The following is a 21,740-nucleotide window of genomic DNA, read 5'->3' as shown; positions in this document are numbered from 1 at the left end:
AAGGTTGTAAAATACATAGGTGACAAATAAAATGAAGTCATCAATGTGTAAAAAAAGTGAAGGTTTTAGATTTGCAATTTTCCTATTTAAATGCCCTCATTGATTTGTTACAAATACTGTTAACCCTGTGTTTGGAAAATGGTGAGGACATTATCACTTGTGTTCTCATTTGTAATAAAATAGATTAACTTGCTGTGAAATTTTAACTAGGCTGAGACACAACAGTAGCTACCTAATGAACCAGAGCACATTGCTGTTAAGTAGCTAAATAGATGCATACTGATTACAGGACTGAAAAATGGATCTGTTTACTTGCAGAAAAAGAGTCTGTTCGTAGTGTTACTCATTATAGTAGGGGAAATTCAGCATTACATTTACACACAAACATTTAGAAATAAACAATTTCTTGATCCATATGCAGTCTTACGTGATGATGCTCTATCATCGTTTGTTGTACATGTGATACAGAGAAAATTCCAGCTCCTGTGTTGCTTATAGGGAGAAGTGTATCTTCCCTCTATGTAAATTTTTGTAACTGGTAAGACGCTAGATGACATAATCAACTAATTCTCCTAGAAGGTGATTCACTGTGTGATTAAGAATGACATTATTATTTGACACTTTTATTTCTGCCTGAACATTTCAAACCAAGACCCTGAGTTTGAAGGCAAATTACTTGAAGCAGAGATTATTTTATAGCAAGAGAATGGGAAATGCAGTTACCAGAAGGAGCTCCAATACTTTGCTTTTCCAAATCATCAGCTTTTGAATTACTCAGATAACTCCCATTTAAGATGACATATATGGCTGTTTGTGTGATATCTAAGTGTTAATTCATAGTCATATTTGTTCATAGTTTTTTTGGCAGAACAGTTGGCATGTCCTCTCCTTGGCTATTCATTTTCATGGTCGCAATAGACAATGAAATTTACTTAAACGATGTACTCTTCTGTGAAAGTAATCATTTCAAAATGATATCTTAATTGTAAATTGAGTACTCGTTGTGGTAAAAAGAGAGGAAATAGTGCCAAAGAGGACTGTTAAAACTGAAATCCAGGCAAATAAAATTACAGTCAGAGTTGTAGCCTGTTAGCAGTAACCTATTTGGAAGCTATTATTTACACAAAGGTAAAAGGCACACAGTATTTATAAGCTCAGGATTGCATGTATAGGAGTCATCATTTATTTAGGAGAATACTTCTTGGGGTAAGAATGTGACTTCCTTTAAAAGTAACTCAAGAAGCAACCCATCCACAGAGTAAGTCGTGACTCTCTTTTACTCTTCCGTTCATCTCGGCAACCTCTAAAATCACTCTTTTGGAGACTGAGAAGAAGGAAACACAGGAGACTTTAAGATCAGTGACTTTGACTTTTTTTCCCCCAGAATTTGAACATTTGTTTAAAACCAGTCAGTTTTCAAAATGTTAAGAACTTGTGACTCAACATAATAGATTCATGTCTGTTACAACTTAATAAACATTCTTAATTAGCATTCAAAAATATTGCAATTAAAAGTCTCCCTCTAAGATTTATTAGTTATTGTATGTTCATTAAATAACACATAATTAGTGAAAACAGATCTGTTGAGGATTAACAGCTATGTAATAGATACACATCTGTTACGTGATTTTGAGGCTCAGTTGTTATTTAATGTACAATAACTATCCTATTAAAAACACATTCAGTGCTGTGTTTTCAGTTGCTGTGATTGGGATGGGCAAATGCCACCCCTTGCTATTAGGAGGATCCAGTCACACATTCCCTTTCCATCATTCTCGAATGTGTCTGTAAATATGAAGATGAGTGCGGTTTAGAGAGATGGCTTCAATGGGTAACAGAATATTCTTAAAATGTTGATCGTACTGCCAGTGTTATTAATGAATTGCCCCAGTAGGTTATGAGCAGAAGCTATTATGCTAGCTATTTATAATGGAAAAACTATTAGAATCTACCGTTCTCTTCCTAAAGCTATAATATTGATTTAGGATACTGTCTAGCAAAAACTGCATAAAAAGTTCAGATGCTGTTGAGTTTATTTTCAAAAGCACAAGGTAAATTGCCACCAAGTAGCCAGATTGCATACTTCTAATGAAAAATCTTTGAGAATAGGTTGGAAAGGCAGAAAAATTGCGAAGTTCCTTTGAGACAACTTCCTCAGTTCACAGTGTAATTGTGATTTTTAATGAGGTGGGGGCAAGATGATCTCCCTTTTTAAAAAAAGAAAGTAATATTTCAGTTCTGAGTTTCCACAGGGAACAGCTGGTTGCCAGGGATGAGGGCAACTCCAAAGATGCAGTTTCTGGAATTCTGTAAATTCAAGCATCTCCTTGTTAGTGTCTCTCCACTGGAACTACACTTTCAAGAACTTCTAATAGAGGATTTAAAACATAGAAGGGATTTTAAGATAAGAATCTCTAGCGTATCTCAGGTCATGATCTGTCCCTTTTCAAAGATTCTCATTTTCTGTTGGTCCTGGGATCAGGAATGAAGGGAACTGGAATTCTGAATTAATTCAGAAAATCTATACATGTGGAATCATTGGGTTGGAAGGGATCTCAAGTGGTCATGTAATCTCTTGCCTTCCTCAAGACAGGATGAATTATTACTTAATGCCACACTTGTCTAACCTGTTCCTAAAGATTTTTACTGATAAAAACTCCATGGTATCTTCAGGCAATCTGCAAGTATAGATATACAGAACTGCAGAATTTCATTTTGTTAAAATTTTTATAACTTCTTACCCTTTTTCTTCTCCTTACCTAAAGTACTATGTATATTTAAACTAGAGGTTAATATCAAAGTTTTGTGTGCAAATGTACACATAAGAATTTGCAAGCACATTGTTATTTTTGCTAGCCAGCGGTGCTTTTCATGCAGAAGTGAAGTTCTTACCAGTGCCACAGCTTTTAAATTTTGTCTGTCTTGTAATAAATTACAAGATATTGATGTAATTTATTCAGGAACATATTCTAGTGAGTTTACAAATTTGACTGCATTTAGTGACTGTTAAGTCCAAATCTGAATTGTTTATTTGAAATGTGACTCATATAGGTCAATTTTACTATCTGTAGATTAAAAGTAGTTTGTGAAAACAACATGAAGGAACGTTCTCTGTTCCCATGTGTGAAAAAGTTAGAGAGTAAAAAGTTACCAAGGAAAAAACGAGAAGAGGTGGCAAACACCATGACACAAAGGATGAAGAGCTGTGCCCAGATACATTGCATGTAGAAGGCTATACTCTTTTGGCTATGGAAGACTATACTGCTCTTTCGATGTGAATTCTGTTCACTATTTATCTCGGAAAGACCATTTGTTATTGCTGTTTTAGCCGACTTCATTTTTTTCATTGAACTTCAGTCAAGTTCATGAATCAAATTGCACAGACCTTGTTTTATTTCTGTTTCAAGGAAAGGATTCAAGACAGCCCTTCTCCAGCTCCGTCTCTAGAAGACAGTCAGCGGCCTGGGAGCCACGCTTCCTCCCATCAGAGCAGCAGCGTGTCCAGCTCGCCGTCCCAGTTGGACAACACACCGGACAGAATTGGTTAGTGCTCTGCAGCCTCACACCCCTTCGCAGTTACTGAGCTCAAGAATTTTAGAAGTTTGTTGAGGCAAATATTTCTTTGCTGGGAAACTCAAGAAAGCACTCACATGCTAAAAAAACCCCAGAAAGTTCATTACTGTAGTTTGTTTTATTAGGTTCGTCACTACGCAGAACCCAGCCCCGCAGATTCATTTTGTGCCAGTATCCACCCATGCACAGAAGATATCACCCATTCTCTGGCACAATCAACTTCTCTTGCACGCTGGAGTAAGAAAGTGCCTCTGAAGGCACCTGGAATTGAAAAAGAGCAAGATATCTTTTTCTTTGTGTGTATGTCAGAAAAGTCACAGATTATACGATGGCTTTTCCATTCCAAAACGCTCCTCATGCCTATGCATTCCCTCATCTGTACGAGGCTGAGGGTTTTTTTGATTTTTTTTTTGGTGTCTTCACCACAGCTTTCACAGCCTGTGCATTATTGATCTTGTGTTTAAAATGCTAATTCAGTCTAGAGGAAGTTTAGATCCTATTCTTGGTGCTTCCAAGAGGGATCTAGGGCAAGTCAATTAACATCTCTTCATGTCAGTGTACGTCAACACTGTTGTCTTCACAGTGACTGGAGCCTATGCGGGCATTGCTAAGCTAGATTTAAACTACAAAAACAGTGCAGTCCATGTAAGTCAGTGTAGACTTCACTCCCATCAAGTAACTATTCAGCTGCTTGCTGGGATTTTGCAATTTTGACTCTGGGCCACATAGCAGCACCATGGCACTACATCGCACAGTTGGCTCTACACAAACTAGTCAGTGGAACCTGAACTAACTTGCCTAAACATATGCACACACATGGCAGAGACTAGAAAGTAGATTCCCCTCAGCTTTTTCAGATGTAAAATAGGGCTAGAAATATACAGGACAAGAAATGCAACTTCCTATAGCACCGGTGAAAAAAGGACTTTTGTCCTCACTGTAGCTTTTGAAAGCTACTATAACTTGTTTTATTAATAGTAGTAGCACACACTGCAAAGCCTCTGGGCTCCAGAAATGGTGCTGAACGTTTTTTTAAAGAAAATGAGGTCTTATTTATGTTGAACCACACATTTCTCTGTGTTGAAGTCTAATGCTTACTGTTGTAAAGATAGGTATATATACTTGTACCTATATACAAATACATATATATTTTTACTTCTGCAATTTAATTAAAAAAAAAAAAATCTTTCCCTAAAATATGGCGATGAAGTTTTTAACAAGTTAAACTTTAAATTCTGTAACTGGTTAATTGCAGAGAAGGAAATGTTTTAATCAAATAAGAACAAAGAAAATAGGCATCCTGAAATCATGAACTTAACACCTCTCACTGATCTTGCAGGTGTTAAGTAAAGAATTTTGACACTACAGCGTATTGTTTTTTCACTGTCATCTATCAATTTGGGTTACTATCTATCTGTCTTTTTTATTAAGCTTGCTGCTTTATAGATAATTACTAATACTTAAATCCTTAAATGTATTTTTCCCCAAAATTATTTCTGTGAATTACTTTTCTAATTAGTTAATTTGAACATTTCATAAGAAATCACATTCATCTCAGTAGTAATTTGGATTCTATCTTGGTATCTTTGCTTAATCAACTTGAGTAAATTTGCTTTTGCTGCTTATTTTACTTGGCTCTAAGGGCTGAACTGGGACAGTGAAATGGTTGATGATGGACAATAAAAATGGTCAATTGCTTTAGAACTCATATAGTATAAATAAATGTTAAAATACCAAAATATTGACAAAGAGGAAATATAATTTAATATTTTCCTCTCTTCTGACATTTTTTACTGACAGTGTTATATAGCTGTGCACTCTGATTTTTTTAGCCATGCTGACCAACAGCAGGGAAGGAGAAATCATTGATCAAGAAACTGGGACCAGCCTAAAAAAAATACAAAAGGAGAAAGGTAAAATTACAGACTGTTTTCCATCTCAGGCATTTAATTACACTTATTATGTGGTTTATTCCTTTTTCTAGTATTCTGCATATGCAATGGCATAATATTATAAATTTAAGAGAGCTAAGTGCCTAATTGCAATGAATAATGTATCCAGTGAATTTACATGGCGTTCTCCTTAGGAAGTGTAAACAATCAGATCTGTGCTTCTCTCTGTTTATATAGTATGGGGCTAATATTTTGCCAGTCTTTGACTCAATTATTTATGAAGTTCCTAGCAAATATTTGATTCGTCACATGGTATTGTTTCTTTGCCTCCAGTGGCTGTGTGTGCAGACTACTCTACTGCTGGTACGTAGGTGAGGGAAATAAGCCATTTTTTGGTGTCTGCTAATATTACGTTCCCTCACAAGTGAGAGGCAGCAAGGGAAGAAGTGATGTTTGGCCTGTAGTGGTTGTCCTGTAGGCAGGGAAGTGCCTCCTCTGCTCGGTTCTCCCTGCAGTGGTTGTTGGCTACCGGAGCAAGTGAATACGTCGGTGTACGCAGGTAAGCCCTGGGGGAGTGTTGTGACAGAGAGCACGTGGCATCTGTGGCTGCCCATGGAGGAAGAAGCAGCCATTTTTTTTCCTTGCAAATATAACAAACAAACAAAAAAAAATCATATTAATAGGCGAGAGGTTTATTCTGGCAGTATGTACAGAAAACACCACACAAAATGAGTGCTTGCAAAAAAAAGACCATGGGATGTAGTTGAAGAAATAAAAGCTGAAGGTAAGGGAATACTGGAAAAGTACTGCAAAGGCATATATTGAGGGAGATGTTAAGGTTTCAGAGTGAAGAAGATGTGAAGAAAAAGAAAGAGAAGGATGTGACCAAAAGAGGAGACAAAATAAGCTAAAGGTACTTATAAGTCTACTGTAAATATGAGCATTTTATTATAAATGAAAACACAAATGGATTTATATTTTGATTGAGGTAATTTTAGGTTATCTGAAAATATCAGACAAACTCATACACCTTAGGCCTGCGTAAGTGATTGCACTCTCTGTGTTTAATGTATTTTCTGAGGAAACTAAAAAGGCAGTTATAGACCATTTTGTGAGTTACTCAAGAGAATTTGGAGGCTCTGTGTGCCCTGTGGTTCCAGAGTTATATAAAATTATTTGAGCAGATTCATGATTTTGTATGATCAGCTCTATTCCTTAGACATCTATGACTGATCCAGTTACAGGTAGGAAGAGCCTGAAACTTCCTTCCTATATTTTGTATTTTAATACTCAACTCTGTCTCCTCTTGAAAGCAGAAGAAGCTGTTTTCTATTCCCTCGTTTCTCTAGACATTTAAGCACTTTCCTCATGAACCCCAAAAGAGCCCTTTTGTGCCATTCTGAGATAATTTTCTTTCTGGATCATCATGCTTAAATATTTCCCTCTTGACTCCTGTTGGCATTTATGGACCAACACCAGAGGCCAAAACAGTTATCAACCATACCTTCATTCCTAAGATTAAAATATTACTTTTCTGTAGTGATTGCATAGGTGAGTATTTAATCTAAATCTGAAAGTGTAGTTGATTTAAATTTTTTTGGAACTGTGCATGGTTTCTTGCCACATGTTCAGTCATTTTTCAGAGAAACAATTCAATATCCTGTGGGGTTCGAAGATGCAAATGATGTAGTTACTGGTGGTAGCAGTCCTGTCACTCAGGACGGATGAAGGAAGGTACAGTTTAAGAATCAGAAAAGACAATTGAGAAATCCCCAACAGCCTGGAAATAATTTCAACCCCGCCACCTGTGAACCCTATTCCCAGGCTCCTGCGATCATTGAACATTCGTTGTAACATGTACGAAATCACAAAGATCTGATGCTAACATTTTGTGTACCATAGTTCACCTTAAGATTAAAGTTGTATAGGTTTATTAATTTCCTGGTCTACATTTTTGCATAGTATTATCTTTCTTCAATCAATTATGTACTGGGAAATATGTCTTTGTACATGTGTTACTTCTGCATGCACTGACAGGATTTTTTTAGGATGAACTTAGTGTTCAGAGATTCACCTGCATCAGAAAAAGGTGCTTCAAAATCATGAGACATTTTAAATTATCATTTCAAAGATAGAATAATGTTTCTGGTTTTCTACTTGGTCTGCACAGGTCAAGATTTTCTCTGAAAATATGAGAATGAGAAATTACTTCCTTTTGTCAAGTAAAGATGTAATTTTCAAGTAATCCCACGGGTCCAGAACCGAAAGCTTTTGATGACTTTATAATGGGACAAATGCTGACGTTTTAAAGGCACCAACATTGTATATCCAACAATTCCAAGCTGATTTTGCATTTGGCAGTGTGGCAGGCCTGTATTACCGTTCCTGTAGGAATCTCTTCTATAGGATGCAAGCACCCAATACTTGATGGACTGCGCCAGTAGGACAGAGTCGGTACTCTGCTGCTGAAAACCCGCGGCCCCTGTGAGCTGGGCCTTCCTGTCACCCCATGCAAGCGCGGTTGTTCCTCAATGATTTGTCTCGCTCCCACATAGATTCTTTGTTCCTGATACTGTTGTTATTCTCTTGTGTATAATTATTTTGGGCTCTGGTGCACCTCAAATACGTTGAATGTTTTTCATAGTCAGCTGTGGACAGTCACTGAAGAGTGTGATCTGTGCTGGGCTGCTCAGCAAAAAACATACATGGAAGCTGTATACAGAACAAGCTTTGTTTTTCAAAACCTGCCATTACTTCTACTAAGGCAAAATATATTTACCATGGAAAAGATTTTCAAAGTTATTAAGAAGGAATGTAGTTAAAATAAAAGTATCAACATTTATTAAGTATGACAAGTAAGCGGTTTATACAGCCGTGGCAAACATATGTTTTCACATCTGTTTTGAGTAATATCATCATGATTTTAAAAATGATTTATAGCTCTGCAGGCCATAAAATGCCAGCTTTGCTGTAAGTTGGAAGTTTTCAAACAACAAAGAAATTATTGAAGGCATATATTGAACATGTTTTTGTGTTATACACCTTGATACAACTTTACAAATCTGAGCACTCTGTAACAATTAAGAGAGCAACAAATGAAAATTAAGTAACTAAAATTTAGCAGTAGTCCTACTTACATGGAATCTTAGCATAAAAACCAATGAAAGCTATTGTAATTATTATAGGCAAAAACTGTGTTATCCCTCAGGATACACAGTTTTTGTTTTCCGTGTCCCATTGTAAGTGATCTCAGCACCAGACAAAAACGTACCACTTCGTTTTCATCAAAGTCATTTCAAGGTAATTAGGGCTGAAGAGAATACAGCTTAACAGCTTTTCTTTAAAAGACAGTTAATAAGAGGTTGTTCCAATTATGTTGAGCTGTTTGCATGTGTTGGTGGGGCAGAATTTACAGAAGCAGCAGTTGGCTCAGCACAGAGGGGTTAGAGCCCAGTTCCAGACCATACCTTTAAGGTTTTTGAAGGAGAACTGCCATCAAATCTCCATTACTCTGCATCCTTTCATCATCTTTTTAGGAAGTATGGTCAGGCTTAGTGTTAGAGGACACCAAGTGAAACATCTTTATAGGTCTGCAGTTTTATTTTTTTTGTACAAAATACATTATTATATTGTTGTCAAACACCTTTAACCATTAGGGCGCACAAGCATTTTGCCTGTGCATCCATGTCAGGGTGTGAGTGAAAACCGTATGAAGAGTAATCTGTACTTTATCTTGAAATCGCTAGTGAGAAGAAACAGAGTTAGAAAATCCCCCTCCAGAACATAGCCCCAGATGTTTACAGAAGCTTAAACACAAATTCTTCCTGATCGTGCTTACTTGCTGTGTCTGGTTTTAAGCAGTTACATTTTACCTGCACAATTGCTCACAGAAACTAAATTTTAAATTCATCTGCTTCAGTATATATCCTGGAAAAAATCTCTTGTATGGGAAAGGATTGTGTTTGACACAGCACTGTATAGGCTTTATAGAAACCTCCATATGAATTCTGGCATTAGGAAGGGTAAACGAGCCAGAAAAGAATTTGGCCATGCCTTCCAGTCGGATTTAAATGCCGGTACAATTATTCTGTTTGACTGCATGACAAAAAATATTTCGAACTCCTCATAGAAGATGGAGTAATAAAAGGCACTGGCCCAAGTCTTGCCACAGTGAAATCACTGGGAATGTTTGTGATGTCTTCAAGGGGAACAGAGTTTGGCCAGAGCCTGGTATTTTGGAGGCTCGCTCCCCCAGCTAATACTACTGGTTATTATCCCGGACAGGAAGGGTACACGCTCACAGGCCGCGCGAGTGCCGTACGCCGGTGCCGGTGCCGGTGCCGTGCCCGGAGCCCTGGGGAGACCCCGGCACGTGGCAGCCCTGCCCCTCCGCCCTGACCGCAGCCGGAGGCAAGCTGGACGTGTGGGCCCCGGGCACCGCCGCCTGCTTTGGCCGGGCGTTCGCCGGTGTTTGGGGCGCTGGCGCTGCACTCCACCCTGAGTGAACCAGAGCAGAATTTCATAGGAAAATTTCGTAAATGACCAGTATCTTCAGACTTAACTGTTGTTCAAGCAGTCTTTGAGTAGAAATTAAGATTGTATTTGTTGAGAAAGTGATTTGCTCTGGATTTCGCAGGGCTGCTCGGTGGCGATGCTACCCGCCTTTAGCCCAGTTGTCTGCGTCTTCAGAGCACAAGTCTGGGCTCAAGGGCTATGTCTCATGTTTCCAGTAGATGGTAGTCTCCAAAACTGTGCATCTGGCAGTTATCCCTTTTCATTTTATTAAATAACACCTTTCCCTTTATTACTTCAAGGAAATGGGAATTTTGCATCATTTCTGTCAGCTGAGTGAAATATTTTCAGATGGCCAGAGACTACGGTAATGAAAGAATAACTATATTTATTTATTGTATTTCATTAGCAGAAAAGAGGTTCTCTGCTGTTTGAATTAATCATTGCCAAAGGAGTGGGTTACTCACCATGCGAGGGGAGGAGAACAAGCAGGTGCAGAACACCTGAAACGGCAACAGGCCTCGGTGGGGGGGTGTCCTCCAGAGAGAGGACTTTTCAACAATTAATCTGAAAGCATCCAGATGGAGAGTGCAAGGAATAAGAAAGAGAACTAAGAGTATGAAGCTGTAAGACACAGCGTGCATACTAAGTGTACGATAGGTGCCAACACTTCAAATGTTCACCATGCTGTTTCTTTGACGTATCAATACTTGCACGTTAAAGATGTAATGAGAAAAAAGCAGTGTTCTTCACGAATGTGCTCATGAATCTCCCCTTGAGATACGTGAAATTCAGCTCCCCAAATTAGAAGTGAAGTCATGTTCCTTTCGGTACCTAAGTTTGTCTATTAGAGAGCCGGGGGTCATTTCATAAGCAGTGGATGCCGTAATACATGGGTTTAAAGATTGCAAGGGTTTCTTTTTCCAAAAACCTTAAGTGACATGCGCAGCACAAATGTTCACTGGAAAATTCAGAGTTATTTTTACATTTTCTATCCTCTGAGAATACTAAAAGATAAGCAGCACAGTGGTCTATTCTCGGTAAAGGCTTTTTCCACAAGTTTTTTTGGTTGTTAAATTTAACCCACAAGTGAACTGACAACTCTTAAAATGGTGGCCTAAGACTAGATGTGATCTTTCGTCAAATCAATCAAAAAAAACCCCAAACCCATGAAACCAAGGCAAACTCTTATCTTGGAGTCACAATATATGTAAATAGAAAGTAATGGTAGAGCTTTAATTTTTGAAGTGTCTAGACTCATTATGATTGTGTGTTTAACCCTTGTTCAAACATTTATAAATACAAGAGCAGTTATGCAAGAGATATTAATGAAGAATTCCAAGGTCACATCTTTTACATTAAGTTTATATTAGAACTTTATTTGCAGAATCATTTTTAAGAATGCATTTTTTCTACCTGCTGCATAATTATCTTGGCAGCTGGACCAAGGCAGTTTCTTACATTGATACATAATTTATTCATATGTTTTATTTATCAGATTTCAGTGACTTTAATGTATTGCTGTCTAAACACTACAAATTATGAGTCTATATAAACATGCTGAAATAATGAAATTTTCTTTACTGAAAAGGCTTTGGACCATTTTTTTTTAGTAAGGTATTTGTGTAAGTTTTTGGAATAAAATTGGAAAATAATGAAATAAGACTGAAATAAGGTAGCCACTCTCCAAAGTCAGGTTGTCTCTTCAGAGTTCTACCATTTCCACTTTTCCTCCAGTACTGTGAACTGAGTTTTAGGTAGGTCCATGTTATTGAGCTATATCAGATTTGAAAGGCATAAAAAGGGGAGAAAAATTGCTGATGGGCACCCAGTGACCATCTTGGATTAGGCCCAGGAATCTTTTCCTTAGAGTTAGCACTTGTGTTAAAACTGACCCTTTGAATTCTCTGATTTGTAGTACTTCTGATGCAAAGTCATTAACCTGAATGCTGCAGTTGGTGACATTCTTAATGTCTATGAGTTATTTAATAAGTTTGCCTTCAGTCCTCATTACGAGCAGTATGATCTGAAAAACATGCATCCTGAAAGGTTGCTGAATGGTTTTCTCGTGTTACAGAAATCCTTGAGATCTCTGGGAACGCGCGGAGAGGGGTTCCGCCTCCCCCTGCCTGTGCTCTGAGCCAGCCATAAGCACCAAACCTGCTCATGAGAAATCGTGCGTTTGCATTTGTGTGCCCAAGTGTGCGACCATGCATACGTGTAGGGAAGGAATAGGTTCTCCTCTGTTTCAACTCATCCAGTAAGTCTTAGACTGTCACTGCTTGAAATTTTTGTTTGTGCAGACAGTATACCTTACTGAAAAAAACCATGTCGTTTCTAGCAAGGAGAACAAAGACTACCATCAAACACTTCTTCACTAGGAAACTACTTAAAAACCTGAAATTTCTGCTTTCAGTACAGGTGTCTGTTATAAGAAGAGACATTTTTGGCATATTTCATGCATTCGATTCAAGCCAAAGTAAGTGAACGGATAAAAATTTAATAACAAAAATTTTTAATTGGTGATTTTGAAAGTTTTGCAATATTTGTGTCTGAGGAAGACCTTCAACAAATTCATAGAAGCCGCACTTCATAAAATATAAGTGTCTTTTCTAAGGGTTACTGGTAGTGAGCTAGGCTTTAGAGTTTGTCATGTTGCCCATAGACGGATGTTACATCTCAGTGAAGTATTATTGAGTGACCCAGTCACAGCTGTGGCCTGGCTCCAGAACCTTTGTTTCAGTCAAGAACAGAGAGGACAAAAAATGCTCTTGATCGTGACAGCAACGTGTGCTCCTGCTGTCAAAGGTCAAATCCAGTCTTTATAGCATCAGTGGACTTTGCTTTTATATAAAGGAAACCTAATTTCCGGAGAAGAGGACAACTCGAGAGCTGCAGGTGCTTGCAGGGGGGTGCTCTGCATGCTGTGCTCCTGGGGCAGCAGCCTTAGGAAAGCACGAGTTATGGGGAAGCCTTGGAGCATACCTAGCACACGTGCATGGTATTTTGTGCAGCATTTTTATGTATTCAGGACTTTTTTCTAATTTGATCTTTTGAATGTCTTAAGATCTGTGGAGTGTGTCTGCCTTCTGCATAAAAGTCACATTAAGACGGCAATTAAGAGCTCTCTCTTCCTTATTGAGGAGGACTTGCTGCCCAGAGGTTTCTGGTGACAGGAAGGCTGAGAACAAAACCATACATTTATGTGCATCTCCAAAGCGTGTGTGTACATGCTGCATTAGAACAAACATTCCTGATAATAAAAAGTAATAAATCCTTAGTGGACATATAAGGTAGTGGACTAACCTCAGATTGGAAGTGGAAAAAGATTATCCTCATGAAGTAGGTAGTCATGAAATCAGAGTAAGCGTGTTCTTCATTATATTTCCGGCACTGCATTGAATTACATCAGTAGAGTTACACGATATCTTGTTAGCAGACCTGATATGACCCATACGCTGAACTCAGAAGCCTGCAGAACGTAAGGAAGGTCCGCCCCACAGCCAGCTCATGCTGTAATTTCAGGGAAATGAGATTTCACGTTCGATTGTTGGAGCAGAGGGCACCACTACAGTACTGTTTACTGTGTTAGGCACTTGTTTATTATAGCCATATTTATTTCTGGGGATGGACAGTTCTATTAGTAGCTTTTTCATATTATCAGCTGCACTTTGGAAATGAAGCATTGTACCTGAAAGAGTGGGAGGCCACAATAGTAAGCCGTCAATATAATTTCAACTATTTTAAAACAAGCACTTTATTTTGAAGAAAAATGGCCCGTTTTGAATTCTTTCCGTGAAAATCTCTGCACTTTTAAAAAAGTTGGGTACTAATGTTGTGATGTTCTTTTACTGATTCTTATTAATACAGCAGCAAGCAGATGCATGGGTGAGATAGCGTAAGAATCAGCCAGTAAATGAAATACGTATTACGTCCGTTACCCAAACCCTTACTGTCCTCACACGGAAAACCACACATACATAGAAATATGTCTGAAGACTTTTTTTTCTTTTTTTTTTTTTTTGTTCTTGACTGTATTCAAGGTTTTTTTTGTGTTCATGTTACTCTGTATATTCTCCATAAATGAATTTAGTGGGGAAAAAATGTGCCAAATAACCAAGGAGTTGTCATGTTTCTAAAATGTCTCTCTGCTTTTCCTCTCAACTTACCTCAATCATAGGAGCAATTTATTTGCCAAAAGGATAAACAAACCTGAAACGACTGATTGTGAGGTGATCATTATACAGTCATTATACAACCCAGCACGTTATGAAATAACAGAGTGAGAATAACAGGGAGGACATAGTCATTCTTGCGCTAATGGGGACATTTTACCAGGACCTATCTTGGCAAGCTGGCCAGTGCTGGGAGGTGCCCACAGGAAGGGCTCCTGGGTTGCTCGGAGAGGCTGGTGCCTGCCACCAGCTGGGAGGCGAGTGCTCACATTTGCTGAAGAATTCCAGCTGTGAATATTCTTCTTGTAGCAGGTTCTTAGGACTGATAAAAAGATGGAAGGAGAGCCACCTGTGCTTGCTGTATTTGGGGTACCCCAGTCATTGGGGTGCTCTGTGGGAAGTGAACTTCCTTCTGAAAAACTCCTCAGCTGGTAGCAGGAGACTGAACCTCCTCTCCAAAGTGAAGCCTCTTTCAGGCTGCTGTGTCTCTGCATTGCATCTATCACACTGTCTCCAGTTAAAGCTGTTCCGCTTCATCTGAGTGATTAAATATTCATAAGAGCAGGCTCCTTAACTAGGTCCCTTGGCCTGCTGCATTATCAGCTACACTGTTGAGCTGCTTTGTGTCTTTTCTCCCCTCCCCAAACTCCTTTACTAAATAATCCCAAACCAGTAGTCTGGTTTGAAAACAGGACTCTTGTCTCTTAAGTGGCCACTCCATTTGGGGCTTATGAGACCATCAGCCAGGGAGTACTGACATCCCTGGGCTTATGGTCTATCTCAGATCCTTCAAATAGGACCCAAGTTAAGCTTCACAGCCAAAATACATGTGGCCAGAGGGACCTTGGGCATAAATTTAGAGGGCTAAAGGCAGCTGTGAGATTGGCTGTTGTTTTTTTTAGATATCTCATTAGTGCCTCATTGACACATCTGTGCCCAGCATTAGGACACAAGTGCCTGTGTAGCTTTAGCTTGAAGGATCAGGCTTCTGAGAGTTTTTGAGGCATCACTCCTATTTCCATAACTCTAGTTTGCGTGAATACCTGTGAAAATCAGCCCCTAAGTAATTGAGCCACTTTGGAAAGCAGAAGTTGGACTCCTAAGTCATTCTGAAATGTTGTTCATTTGTGATGTATTTGTAATGCCTAATCATGTTCACGAGAACTGTTAAAAATGTATAATTTTCCCAAAAGGTTGTATTGCACATACACAGGCTCACTTACACTTTTATCTTTTTAGCCATTAGAAGTCTGAAATTCAAGGCAAATGAGTACAAAGCTAGAAAGACAGTGATTATTCCAGTACAGAATTCCCCAGGCACACTTCTTTGGTCATGCTTGGCCGTTGCATGTTGCTCTTGAAACACCAACTTATTTATTTTCTTCTTTTATTTTGTAGTCAATGTGACAGTAGTTTCCAAAGCAGATTTTTCTTCTAGTTGACAGAATATGACAGGCTATAGCAAGTAGTTTAAGAAATAAAATTCTGCTTCCAGGTGTATTTTGAGATGTTATAATCTATAAAACATTGTATAGTTTTGAATCTGTCTATTTTATCCGTCACCTGGACTGCTGTGCAATATTTTGATAGCTGGACTTGGCTTGCGTGAATTTGCTGACATATCCCGTGGCTTATTCGTGTGAGTGTTGTCAGTGGGGGGGTACAGAGCTGTAAAATTTTTAATGACAGTTCAGTGGAGTGCCTCTTCTGGTGTGGTAGAAGATGCCTTTTGATGTAGAGCACGTTGGAGGATGGAGCATCTCTGGTGGACAGCTGAGCTGGAGCAGGAAATGGAATAGGTGCCTTGTGCATGTGTCTGTTCACAGAGGTCAAAAAATATTAATTGCTCAGAAAATAACATGTTACTTATCTATCTGTAACCTTTGGAGACATTTTAGATGCTGTCAATTAGGAGATTGGCCTGTATTTATTATTGTTGTCTTGTTTTTTGTTAGTTTTAAAATCCAGAAAGTGATTGTAATGAAGGTGCCCTCAAGGCAAAAGTGTGGAGAAATTCACATATTAAAGGAGGAGTTGCCAGAGTTGCTGTTTGACTTTTGACACTATTGTCATATAGCCTATGGCATTACAGGCAGAAGGGATTTAGATGGAAAGGAGAGCTTGAAATTACTCTATACGGAGTGTATTTTCACTGAATTTTCTTTTAACTGGTGTATTTTAAGGAAAGCATATTTTTGTAAAATTAACATAACAACAGTGGTAATAACAATAGTAATAATTCCATCGTGCCATGGTTCCTTTGGTTTTTTGTACGAAGTTTTTGATATTTAAAAAAAAAAGGCTACCAATACTCAAAAACTATTCAATGAGTTCCTGAGAGATAGTTTCATTTTTTCAAGAACATTCATTACTAATCTATCTCTATACATACATGTTGAAATCTCAACAGAAAATAAGTCGGGCGCTTCTAGATTATAGTCTTATCTGTAATAAGAATTCTCTCTCACACACAAGATAATTTTCAGCACCCTATTTTAGGATTAGTGTTTTGTAAATATCACTGAATATATAGCATATATTAACCATATTATAAATCAGGCTGGGGTTTTAATTTTACACAACTAGCAGCTCATATATCATCAGGCACATAAAATGCTAAAGCTCAATGGTCCCAAGTATCTGAAAAGTATGATTATCATTCTGTAATACTTGCAGCTAAATTGACAGAATTTTTGTGGGGTTTTTTCAGCAGTGGGGGCTAGCCTACAAAGATATGTGGGTGAATAAATTGTAATGGTAGATAACTGAAGTCTCAAAGTTTGAGATTTGTACTTTCCTAGAGTTTTTTCATGTCAGCGTTCCACCGTCTCAAAGGCAGTGCGTGGCGTCTCATGCTGTAGGAAGCAGCAAAGTAGCTGGGTCGGGGCCTCCCCTCTCGTATTCTGGTTGACTTCAGTGAAATTGTGTGCTGGTGTTCAAACGTGCAAGTGGAAGCTGTTGAGGATCTGGTTTCTCTTCTGTGACTACAAAAACGTCTGTTCCCATTTCCCCTTAAGAAAATTTACAGCCTCAAGGACCCTCATTTATTCCCATATCTTCATTCTCATCTGAAAAGGAACATCTCATCTCTCTATACACGAAACTGCCTATCCATCAAAACCCCATTGTAGTATACAGGGGTTTTACCCAGAACAAAAGGGAACCGAGAAAAACAATGCAGTTAGTTTCAAATACAGAATAGATAATTTACTTTCTTAAGAAAGTTTACATACAGAAATAAAGACATCGAGATATATAGAAACAAAGAGATCATCAGGTTCAGAGCAGCCTCTTCAACCTCTTCCATGGGCTATTCCAGCTTCCCCTTAAAAACCTAATAAAGGAAGAAAAAAATTGAGGTGCCTCTTTCAAAGATTTTGACTCATACCTTCATAATTCTGCAGTCGGTAGAATAAGAGAAGGGGATCTCAGTTCACGTCTCAGCCTTCAGAGAAGCGGGTTCATTGGTTGTGCGCCACGTGCCCTAAAGAAATGACCGCTGGCAAAGGAACGGCAGTCGCGCAGCCCGGTCGTGCGGTGTTACGGTGCTCTCCTGGGGGAACGACTGGATCAGAAATGGGGGAGTGGGAGCCTGATGGCTCGTGTGGCTGAACTGCCTGTAGCACGCAGACTGGCTCGGGTCTTACCATATGGCACCACGCCGTAATGTGGGCACCTCCTGGCTGATGAGTAGCTGTAGCGTAGATTTAGAACATTTTCATCACTAAAATGAGACTGTTCATCTAAAAAGAAAGATTATAACAGAAGAAATACAGAAGGCAAAATAATACATATTGAACCTTGTTTTCCAGGTTGTTGAGTCAATTTATAGTAATAGGTGAGTGAGCGGGAAGGCAACAGCATCTGGTAGCAATAAATGTTTCCTTTCCTGAGTTACCAAATTAGCTATGGGAAGGCGATTAGAAATAAAATACAATGATTTTTGATAGAAATAGGTAACGCTGCATGGGCTTTGAGATAAGAACTTGACAAATGTGTAAAATAAATGCAAAACTGGTTTTGAAAAGGGGGGAGATTACCATTTTCTATGTTGTGTGCCAAGATTTGTGCATTTCAAATGTTAGCAGTTGGCTTCTTTTCAAAACTGATAAATAATGATGTTTGTTGCAGAAACAATTATCCTAAAAATAATTTAAAAGGATTGTATCCCCTTTTTTTTGCTTATAAAGACCACATTCGATTTATATATAGACAGAAAGAGCTCCACTTGCATCTATAAAACAGTTCTTAAATAATTCTAAATTATTGATGTGCACAAAGAACTCCTTCCGCTTTTGTTTGAAGTTTTATTTCTGCGGCGTTGTGCTTTCTAATTGTACTTTCAACTACTATGACATCTGTTATAGTTGTTTCAAAAACTTTCAATACTTTTCTGTTTTAATGATAGACAGTCTTTTCAAAGACAAACTGTCTTCATTTTGAGCAAGAAAAATAATTAGTTGAAAAAAGATCACTGATTTGGCCGGGCAACTCACCATTTTACTTCTTTTTTTTTGCAAGTCGCTGTTTTATATGATTCCAGCACCTATTCAACAGAAAGCTGGCCAAGAAGAATTCATCTCTGCAGCAACTCAGAAACCATAGAGCATCAGCATATGTCCATTGCTTCCCTGAGGAAATCCAGGACTTTATTCTACCAAAAAGACTACCAAGAAAGTACTTCACAAACTGATAGTCTCTATATGTCTAACAGATGGAAAAGTAAACTACTATTCCAAACTGCTATGCCCAGCAATATAGGAAAAAAGCTCAGCAATTGCAGATGAGATTAATCCTTAAAAGTCTGCTTAGAAATCCTTTGTAATATAACTAGTGATATGAATATGTGGTGCAGCAGTAAACTTACTTCTAATGATCTATGACATACTTTGCAATCTTATCTCTGGCATAAAAGTACAGAAGACATTTAAAGTATCCCGGATTAGGAAAGCACAATGTAAAGACATTTCCTTGTCTTTTTTTTTTTTTTTTTTTTTTTTCAGAAGAGACTATTTTTTCCCTTAAGGTAGAATAGGCTTTCAGCTTTGAAAAATTTAAGTCCAGGACTCTGGTCCAGTTGCAGTACACCATAACTAACCTTTAAATTAGAAGTTGCCTAGAATTCATATAACAATTAATACTACGCTAGGGGATTTAATTGACCACAAGATTAAACTATTAAGGAAAAAATTTCATCCTAATTGAGAATTGAACCCCTACCCTTTATTCATTGAGTGTCTGCTCTGCCACTTGAGTCATGAATTGGGGGTTAATTGACTGTCTAGAATCTCCCAAGGAGCAATTATTTCATATAATGGTGCTAACACATAGTGTAGTAAGGCAATTTTTAATGGCATCCTCCTTTCCCCTAGATTTAGAGAGATTTCTTGAGGACAGCAAGAAAAGACGCTGGATGTGGGGGAGGGAAGAAAGATGTAAACAAATAGGGCTTGGGGTTTCCTTTCGAGTGCCAATTGATAAAGATCAAAAACCAGAAAAGGTGTTGATGTGGATTTGCAGTTAGAATGAGACCTCAGCAATTTTTGGTCAATAAACCCCCTAATCTCCGTGTCCCGTGGGTCACCCTCAAATCCCAGCACTCTTCCATGTTTCTGTTAAGATTCAATAGGACTGACCTGCAGTAAGATCTCACGTCGTTCTGGCTGCAGTCGTGGGTTTTGAACTCCATTGAATGCATCTCAGTTTTGTTGGACAGCTGATTAATTAGTTTCAGTCTATGAACCATGTTTTGCTCTCCAGTTTAAATATTTATGGCTACCCTCTGACAGTGTCGCACTCCATGGGCCAGAAGGCAGTGTGAAGAGGCAGGGATTTCCCCAGCGGCACAAAATCACCCATAGCTCAACCATTTTCATCTTGGCAGCTGTGACACTGAAGACATATTAGAGAATAAGAGGTGTGTCTGCAATGACTTGACTCGGGCTGTCCTGGACCAAAAGAGAGACTGTTCGAGGGTCATCAGTCGCTTAAGACAACCTTGAATACTGCTTGGGCTGGGCCAGCATTCGCCTGCTGCAGCATGGAGGAGGCTGTGAAAAAACAGTGTAATGCTGACTCTTCCTCCTCCCGCTGCACTGCAGGACTGGCACTGTACTTTGTTTCTCCCATGCAATTAACTTGCGCGGTTTTTGAGAGAATATTAATTCTAAGCCTGTGCATCAGGACTGAATGATCATCTTAAATCTTAGTTTGGTGTAAGTGGTGGCAATAATCATAAAATCATATTATAGAATCATGGAGTGCTTTGGGTGGGCAGGGCCCTTCAGAGCCCACCCAGCCCAGCCCCTGCAGTGCCAGGGACAGCTTTAACCAGCCCAGGGTGCTCAGAGCCCCGTCCAACCTGGCCTGGGATGGTTCCAGGGATGGGGCCTCCACCGCCTCGCTGGGCAACCCCTTCCAGTGCCTCACCACCCTCAGTGTAAAAATTTCTTCCTTATATCCAGTCTAGATCTCCCCTCCTTTACTTTAAACCCATTACTCCTTGTCCTGTCGCAACAGGCCTTGCTAAAGCTTGCCCCCCCCCCCCTTCCTGCAGCCCCTCTCAGCACTGCCAGGCCGCACTCAGGCCTCCCCGCAGCCCCCTCCTCTCCAGGCTGAGCACCCCCAGCTCCCCCAGCCTGGCCTGATAGGAAACATGCTCCAGCGCTTGGATAATGTATGGTGTTGTCCTGGTTTCAGCTGGGATAGAGTTAATTTCCTTCCTAGTAGCTGGCATGGTGCTGTGGTTTGGATTTAGGATGAGAATAATGCGGGTAACGCACTGATGGTTTAGTTGTTGCTGAGCAGTGCTGACACTAGGCAAGGGCTTTTCAGCTTCCCATGCCCTGCCGGGGGCACAAGAAGCCGGGAGGGGGCACAGCCAGGCCAGCTGGCCCGAACTGGCCAAAGGGCTGTTCCATACCATGTGAGGGCATGCCCAGTATAGAAACTGGGGGAGCTGGCTGGGGGCAGCGATCGCTGCTCGGGGATGGGCTGGGCGTGGGTTGGTGGGTGGTGAGCGGTTGCATCACTTGGGTTTTTTTTTCCCTGGGTTTTGTTTCTCTTTCTCATCGTTCTCCTTTTCATTACATCATCATCATCATCATCATCATCATCATCATCATCATCATCATCATCATCATCATCATCATCATCATCATCATCATTATTATTATTATTATTATTAAATTATTAAACTGTTCTTATCTCAACCCACAAGTTTTCTTACTTTTGCCCTTCCGATTCTCTCCCCCATCCCACCGGGGGGAGGGTGAGCGAGCGGCTGCGTGGTGCCGACTGGGGTTCAACCACGACAGGTGTGAATTCTCTCAATTTTTTTTTTCCTCTCTCTACCACTGTTTCATTGTATCTACTTTTTATTCTCCCTGTTCTCTGTTTGATTGTTTCAGTATGTAATTTTGCTGCATATTTAAGTGGCTTGTCTTTTTCAGTGTTTGTGGAATATAAATTTATTGAGAAAAGTTCAAATTTGTGGCAAAATTATAATTGTCGGATCAAGTTGTTACAGAGACAGACTTAGGAATAACCTGTAATTTTAAATAAACCACTATCAAAATCATAAAAAGAA

The 21,740-nt window shown here is 39.2% G+C and overlaps 1 protein-coding gene across 1 annotated transcript in view; it reads left to right on the top strand.

Moving 5' to 3' along the window:
• Positions 1-21,740, top strand: part of DACH2 (dachshund family transcription factor 2) — a 313,020-nt gene that overhangs the window by 252,126 nt on the left and 39,154 nt on the right. Inside the window, exon 8 of the mRNA XM_075720636.1 lies at positions 3,408-3,543. Within this exon, the coding sequence (XP_075576751.1) occupies positions 3,408-3,543 (136 nt within the window). The remainder of the gene's footprint in view (positions 1-3,407; positions 3,544-21,740) is intronic.

This window comes from Pelecanus crispus, chromosome 13 (genome assembly GCF_030463565.1).
Source record: "Pelecanus crispus isolate bPelCri1 chromosome 13, bPelCri1.pri, whole genome shotgun sequence".
In the NCBI taxonomy this organism is placed as follows: domain Eukaryota; kingdom Metazoa; phylum Chordata; class Aves; order Pelecaniformes; family Pelecanidae; genus Pelecanus; species Pelecanus crispus.
The sequence above is the reverse complement of the archived record's forward strand: the minus strand, read 5'-3'. Positions and strand labels throughout refer to the sequence as shown.